This window comes from Xyrauchen texanus, chromosome 21 (assembly GCF_025860055.1).
Source record: "Xyrauchen texanus isolate HMW12.3.18 chromosome 21, RBS_HiC_50CHRs, whole genome shotgun sequence".
Classification (NCBI taxonomy): Eukaryota; Metazoa; Chordata; class Actinopteri; order Cypriniformes; family Catostomidae; genus Xyrauchen; species Xyrauchen texanus.
In genome coordinates, this window is record NC_068296.1 from 2,234,977 (window position 1) to 2,243,424 (window position 8,448).

At 38.2% G+C, this 8,448-nt stretch overlaps 1 protein-coding gene across 1 annotated transcript in view; it reads right to left on the reverse strand.

Annotated features, from left to right (window-relative positions):
* LOC127661681 (semaphorin-3ab) overlaps positions 1 to 3,393 on the reverse strand; it is a 53,423-nt gene extending 50,030 nt beyond the window's left edge. Inside the window, exon 1 of the mRNA XM_052152507.1 lies at positions 2,915 to 3,393. Within this exon, the coding sequence (XP_052008467.1) occupies positions 2,915 to 3,017 (103 nt within the window). The 5' untranslated portion in view covers positions 3,018 to 3,393. The remainder of the gene's footprint in view (positions 1 to 2,914) is intronic.
* Positions 3,394 to 8,448: the final 5,055 nt, after the last annotated feature.

An 8,448-nucleotide genomic window follows, 5' to 3' on the forward strand; every position in this document is an offset into this window, starting at 1 on the left:
AAACCCAACACAACCCCAAAACCCAACACATCCCCTAAACCCAACACAACCCCTAAACCCAACACAACCCCTAAACCCAACTCAACCCCTAAACCCAACACATCCCCTAAACCCAATACAACCCCTAAACCCAACTCAACCCCTAAACCCAACACATCCCCTAAACCCAACACAACCACTAAACCCAACACAACCCCTAAACCCAACACATCCCCTAAACCCAACACAACCACTAAACCCAACACATCCCCTAAACCCAACACAACCACTAAACCCAACACATCCCCTAAACCCAACACAACCCCTAAACCCAACACAACCCCTAAACCCAACTCTACCCCTAAACCCAACACAACCCCTAAACCCAACACATCCCCTAAACCCAACTCTACCCCTAAACCCAACACAACCCCTAAACCCAACATATCCCCTAAACCCAACACATCCCCTAAACCCAACACAACCCCTAAACCCAACTCTACCCCTAAACCCAACACAACCCCTAAACCCAACACAACCCCTAAACCCAACACAACCCCTAAACCCAACACAACCCCTAAACCCAACACATCCCCTAAACCCAACACAACCCCTAAACCCAACACATCCCCTAAACTTTAAAAAATTAAATGAGGATGTGTGTAAGCCTTCAAAAGTGCATAAACAAATCATTATATAACATTTGTTAAAATCATTGGACCCACTTTATATTAGGTGACCTTAACTACTCTGTCCTTAACCATTTGATACAATGTACTTATTACATACATACATGTTGTTGCACTGTAATTACATTTGTAGTTACACTGTTAACTTTAAACCTAACCCATCCCTTACCCCAAAACCTAACCCTAACCCTACCCTTACTCCTAACCCTACCGTACCTCAAACTCAGTAGCAGTAAATGTGGGTATTTTGCAGAGCAGCACGTAGTTACACAATAAATATATAGACTTGTATGTGTTTAATGTTAGTACATAGTAGTTATAGCCACCTAATATAAAGTGTGACTAAACCATTTGTATATTCGTCATATTAAAAAGTGCATGACCAAATAATAATGAAAGTTTCATAACATCTGTAACTATTATATAATAATGTTAGTTAAATTCAAGAGTAAATGTTAACAAGTGCAATACCTCATATTTCAAACTATACAATATATATACATTAAATATACATTAACTAATGTCCTGCTCCTGTATACAGAAATCTGATATATGGCCATACATTAGAGGTCGCGCGATAGTGGATTTTGCAGATACCGATAACTTAGGTGGTGGAAAGGGCCGATAACTGATTAAAAATGTCATAGAGTCACAGCCTACAATGTATAAAATCCCAGATGTAGTTTATTTTTCAACCAAATTCCAAAAATATTTAAAAAAAAAAAGAAGATGTGCATAACATGGGACTAGTAACACTAAACAATCCTGAAACACACAAGGGACTCTTATTTTGAAATGACGTAAACTTGGCTCCGTTACAATGCTCTATATTTAATACTAATCAAATGAAGCTTTCTATAGCCTATATAATTATTATGCATAAATCACATTTTTCTTTGCATGCCCTCGCATCAATTTAAAAAACAAAATTGTCTTTAAAATGCTTGTTTTTTTTAAATAAATCTATTGGCAGCTATTGCTGTAGATATTTGCAGATAATTTATAATTCCAAATAGCAACTATCTGTACCGATTAATCGGTAAAACCGATATATCTGTCTACATCTACCATATATGAACGTATACATACAATTATAGTTCATACTAGTTGAGCATATATTGTATGTACATATTGAAAATTGCTCTATTCTGGAAAATATATGTTACGTATATGAAAAGTGGTCCCTTTTTGTATGGTTTTCACATATATGTTTTATATATGTACAATTAAGTGAAACCCATATACGAACATGTATATCATACACAGTGTTTTGCATTTATCGCCATATTTCATATTTCTTTATGGGAAGCATACAGACTTATTAGAGGAATATTCCAGTTTCAACTCTCTAGTCATGCTCAATCGACAGTATTTGTGCAATAATATTGATCACCACAAAAATCCCTTCATTTCGCCATTCCCCCCTTTCAACATCGTGCTTACGTTAAAGCACGTACAATGGAAGTGATTGAGGCCAATCTGAACCCGTTAAAAGACTCACTTTGTTAAATACTCAAGTGTAGCCACAAGACGAAAGCAATATGTTTTAATATGATTTTAGGTTCATAAAAACTTTTCTGTGTAGTTATATCCGATATTACAACGACAGAAAACCTAAAACGATGATTTAAACAAGTTCACAGTTCAAATAATACATGAGTTTTCACAGATGAATTTATGTAATGCTTTTTATTAAATTATAAGCTTCACATTTCTGACTTTAAACCCTCAAAAAATATAAATGTTCAAAAATCACACTTGACTGTACTTGACTTTTTCTATATCTAGATGTGCCGTTTAAAATGATTTGCAGTCACATTTTACCCTAAAGTCTACAGTAACAACCTAAAACAACAGACAATACAGTTACAATCAAACCACTGCAGAACCGGACCTGCTTACTGTAAATCTAGCTCAACTACACACAGTTACTTTAAATAAACCACTTCAGTGTCTTAATCATGAATTGAGAAAGCTAAAAAGATCCCTTATTCCTCATACTTTAGTCTGACAGTAAGGGAGCTTTTTTTTGTGCTTTTTTGAAATAATGCACCATGCATTATTCAATCATGTGAATCATTTTAATGAAAGATCCAGATTGGTATGAGCTGCCCCTCCAGCCCGAACTGATCCCATAAACTTCCACAAGTCTAAAGATCTGACCTGATTCCTCCATCGTTCTCATTAACTCCTCTTCCTCCCAGTCTCCCCAGCAGCAGCAGTAGGTGATGTTTAGTGTCACTCACCTTTATACGAGAGTTTCAGTCGGGGTACGTTGTTCTTGCTCGGCTGAGCGCCGGCTCCAAAAAGCCCCAACAGCAGCAGTACAATCCCGGACAGGTAGTCCATGTTCGCCCCTAACTGTGAGCAGTCCTCGTTCAGCAATCCGGTCCTTCAGAACAGCACCTGAGGACAGAGCAGGTGTGGTTGTGTGTATGTTCGTTAAGTCTGTGTGTGTGTGACACAAAACGATCACATCTCTCCTGTTGAAGGGGTCACAGCTTTAGGAGATGAGCATGAGTGTTTCCACACGTCTCACTTTCAAACTGTGCGTGTGTTCTTGTCCAGCGCCTGTGGCTGTTTATCTCCTGTGTATCTTTTGCTCTCTTTCTCTCTCTGGCTGTTTTATATAGTAACTGGTCTGAAAGCACAGTGAGACTAAACTAAAGCTTGCTGAAGCCCTGAGCGCTCCTCTAGTGCTCTCTCTCTCAGCAGTCAGCACACTCAAACTCACAACAGCACAATGACTGAGAGAGTGAGTAGAGCCAGCTGAGAAACACACATAGAGAGAGAGAGCGAGAGAGAGAGAGAAAAGGGAGGGCTGTGCTTGAAGCGGATGATCATCTAGGTAGACCTTTTTTCCGACTTCCACATCCCACACACACTTTCTCTCTCTCACACACACACATTTACTGTCTCACACTTTCAGAGTTCCACTCACTCGAGGAGGACGGGAGGAACTGTACAGACAGTGGGGCCCAAAAGTCAGAGACCACATTGAAAATTCAGTTTAGACCTGGGAATAAACAAAGTTTTAGGTTTTTGAGACATTTCAAACAAAGATACGTGTATGACATAATGCAGAATAAATATTTAAGACATTGCGCTATGTCTAGGTCACTCAGCAAATTTGTGACGATGAGCACGTTGAAGGAACAGTTCACCCAAAGATGATAATTCTCTCGTTTTCTCACCCCTATGCCATCTCAAACTTTCAGACTTTCTGTCTTCTGTGGAACACTAATGCAGATATTTTGAAGGATAAAACTTGAAAGCTTTAGAAACGGCATAAAGCCAGCATAAAATTAATCCATATGATTTGAGATACAAATCACTTCAGAAGACATGGATTAAACAATACATATATTAGCTGGTTTTCTGCATTAATTGGTCATACAACGTGATCTCATCTTCATCAAAGTCACAAGTATAGACAAAAACAGTGTGCTTAAGCTAACAACACACAATTATATTCTTTCATATCTTTATTGAACACATCCTATTAAACACTGATCCCGTGATCACAGTGCTGTGGAAAAAAGCAAGTGAACCCTTTGATTTAATAACTGGTCGATCCTTCTTTGGCAGCAATATTTCTGGTAGCTGCGGATTAGACCTGCACAACATTCAGAAGGAATTTTGGACAATTAATTTTTCCAGGCCCCAAAGCAGCAAAGCAGCCTCAAATCATGATGCTCCCTCTTGCGTACTTCACCGTTGGGATGATGTTTTCATGTTGGTATGCAGTGCCAGGGGTGGATCTACCAGGGTGGCAAATGCCACCCTAAGAAAAAGCATTGTCACCCCAGCATAAGTATCCAAATGTATTAAATATACATGTAAGTATATTATCATTGATTTTGACAGTGTGTAGGGGTTTATTCATGTCAAACTGCCTAAACTCTCACCGAACACACAAATGACAACAGACCCATAGCCTGATTGTTTACAGCGGCGGACAATCCCATGACTGATTACAGCAGCGGCCAATCCCATGATTTATTACAGCAGCGGCCAATCCCGTGATTGTTTACAGCAGCGGCCAATCCCGTGATTGTTTACAGCAGCGGCCAATCCCGTGATCGATTACAGCAGCGGCCATTCCCCTGATTGTTTACAGCAGCGGCCAATCCCGTGATCGATTACAGCAGCGGCCATTCCCGTGATTGTTTACAGCAGCGGCCAATCCTGTGATCGTTTACAGCAGCGGCCAATCCCGTGATTGTTTACAGCAGCGGCCAATCCTGTGATCGTTTACAGCAGCGGCCAATCCCGTGATTGTTTACAGCAGTGGCCAATCACAGCATTGACCAACTGCCTACCTACTATTGCAGCACCTGTACAGTGTTTGGGTGTCTCTCGGTTTGATGAGATTATTTCTTCAACAACAATGACCACATGAACAAATACATGGTGAAAAAAAAAGAGGTAAAATATGAATTGTCAATTCATATAAGTTGTTTCCAAGTATTCACTGAAATATTATTAGATACATCTCTGTCAGTTATGGGTTGAGATGGATAAGACATGTCCTCACCACTTTTTTAAATAGCTTTCATCAGGTATGTGTATAATCCGTAAGAAACATTTTCAGATCTTGAGTCTGAGTTTCTATTTCATCTGTGGGGCAGTGGTGGCTCAGTGGTTGAGGCTCAGGGTTACTGACCAGTAGGTCAGGGGTTCAAGCCCCAGCACCACCAAGATGCCACTGTTGGGCCCTTGAGCAAGGCACTTAACTCCAGGTTGCTTCGGGGGGATTGTCCCTGTAATAAGGCTCTGTAAGTCGCTTTGGATAAAAGCGTCTGCCAAAAGTAAAATGTAAATGTGTGTTTTGGCTGGCGATCCGGCACTGGAATGTGTTATTTTGAATGTTATAAGTGTCCTTTGCGGCTGTTATCAGTACCGTTTAGTGTCTGCGTTTCCTTGTCCCCCATTGTGATGGCATTCATGGCCGTGTTGTGTGTATGTAGTGTATGTGTTGTCTTTTTCTCTCTCTCTCTCTCTCTCTATCTCTCTATCTCTTAATCGCTCTCAGGTGTGCGGTAACCATGCGGCCACTTCTAGGGAGAGTACCCACAGTACTAAAACGTCCCATGTTACAGTGTTGCAATTTGTCTAACTGTGGATGGCTCTTCAAAATCTATTTTTAGCCCTTTCCAGCTTAATGCAAAGCAACGATTTTTTATTTTAGGTCTTCTGAAATCTCTTCTTCCGAGAGATAGTCCAGGTCAGCTAATACTTTTTGTGAATAGAAAACTCAAAATGTTTTAGTGCTTTTTATAAGTCAGAGTAGCTCTAACCCACACCTCCAATCTCGGTTCATTAACTGGATGCCAGGTTTGCTAACTCATTAGCATTTGTTAACATCATTAGCCTAGGGATTCACTAAGTTTTTTCAACCTACACTGTGAATGTTTAATGGGATGTGTTCAATAAAGCCATGAAAGTTTATAATTGTTTGTGTGTTGCTAGCTTAATCAGATTGTGCTTGTCAATACACGTGGCTTTAATGATGATGAGATCACATTTTGAAAACTAGGTAATTCTAAAGGGTTTGCATACTTTTTCTTGCCACTGTATATATATATATATATATATATATATATATATATATATATATACACACACACACACACACACATGTATATATATATGTACATACACTGTTGGACAGTGTTAGTACAAAAATTAAATCTAGTAATCAGAGTGTGGAAGAAAAACAACAGTTTAATAAGACTTTACTTTCTAGACATACACAGATCTAAAAGCGCCCAAAGTTAAAGAAACGCCCAACATTCACACTAGTGGTCTCAGACATTCGGACCCCAATGTATTTTCAATGCCCTCACTTTTTCTCCACCAACATCTGCGTAATGCAGTCAACTCTGAACAAACATTATGTCCTTAGGAAGTCGTCCCTTCCTTTCCGTGTCTCACTATTCTGTGCTGCTCTCTCACACCAGATGCTTATTTTTAGCAGGTCCCCCCGTGATGGGTGAAGACGTGAGGCGAGAAGGATGATATTTCATGTTTTAAAAGGACGCTGGTCAAACCACTTACATAATGAAATGAACTGTTCAGCCAAAATGTTTTCATAATTTACTTAACCACATGTTGTTGAGCTAAAACACCTAATTTGAGATTTCAGTGTATCTGTGTATGAGTGTATGTTTGATTGACACTGGTCACTGTGACTCCGTCCTCTCCAACCCAAAATGATTGACCTCATTATCTATAACCCCTCTCCCACAAACATACCAACACTTCTAGAAGACAATAGAGGAGTTTATGATAATGCCAAAACTTTCAGCCTGATCTCTTTTTAATTTTCAAAAGCTGTGATGCTGCTTATTGTAACATGATAATGTTGAAGTACAGGCTGTCAGACTTCTCTTCACATTTCTGTTTGGAATAAACCACGCAGGGCATGAATACTTCAGTAATTGAGATTTAATGGGTTTTGACAAACGAGCTTGCAATTGACAGGACTGTCCAACTCTCTGAGCAATGAACACAATATTATGGAAAACAAGCGAGTTATGACATGCTACAGGTATAATATTACTTTATATAATTATATAAAACAGCCACATAAAAATAATTTTGTAAAAAAGTAGTTATTGTAGCATAATTGTATGAGACCAGGTAGACCACATGGCTTCAGAAGACTTGGAATACAATACTGTATGAAGGAGATATTGTAAAAACGTAGTATTTTGGTGGAAACTATGATTGCGATGATAAAGCAATGTAAGTGTTGCATTGGATCAGTATCAATTGCTTTTAAGTAAGAGAAAAACAAGCTCTCGCTACACTAACAAAATGAGCCGTCTAGCAGCCTCTAAGCTGCTCTATTGAAAATACTAAACCAGAAAAATGTAAATCAACTTAATATGTTTATATCTGAGATGAGAACTTAATAACATTGTGTAAAGTCCATGTGATATTATACAAAGTCATCAAAAAGTGATATGATCACATTGCTATGAAACGTTCAAATGGATTCAGTCTTCACTTAACTTGATTTTTACTGCTTTTTAATTGCTCTGTTAACTTAAATAAAATGAGCTGATGCAACATTTTTTTAGCATTTTGTCTCAACTTAATTTAATTATGTACTGTCCATCTATGCTCACTTAATCCAGTTGTGTTGGGACTATGTGAATAATATTTGTTGCAACAATATTTGGCTGAAACCGAGCAGGAGATTTCCAGTTCTTTCCAGTATTTAAGTTAGGTTGACTCAATTAATTTTGGTTTCCGCTACACAAATTATTTAAGTAGAGCCTACATTTTTATTTCATAACAAACAAACTCATTTGCATGGTGTAAAACCAATGCCCACAATTGAAATAAGATTTTAATAAAAATGAAAAAGTCTTATTATATATATATATACCCATTAAACTACATGGACCCGCTGGTGGGTCCAAAGGAAGGTGCTCGCAATATCACGATAAAAGTTTGCATTTAAAAAGTTTAAGTCCCCGTATACATAAGTCAGGCATATGAGGTGTCATTTGAAAGCTTAGAATCAAAGTTCAGAGATATCCATCACTTCTGGATTTATGTTTCTTAAGATAAGAAAAATAAGGCCATTGAAAATTAGCCCCCAGAGGTAATGGTCGAAATATTTATATGAAAATAATAAGTCATATATCAAATGAAAGCTCTTATTCTCAGGAATGTGACTGTACCGTTTATTTTATTGCCATAACACCACAGTTCGAAAGATTTTCAAAAGAATCACAAAGTGAAATGTAAAAAATCTAATACAAAC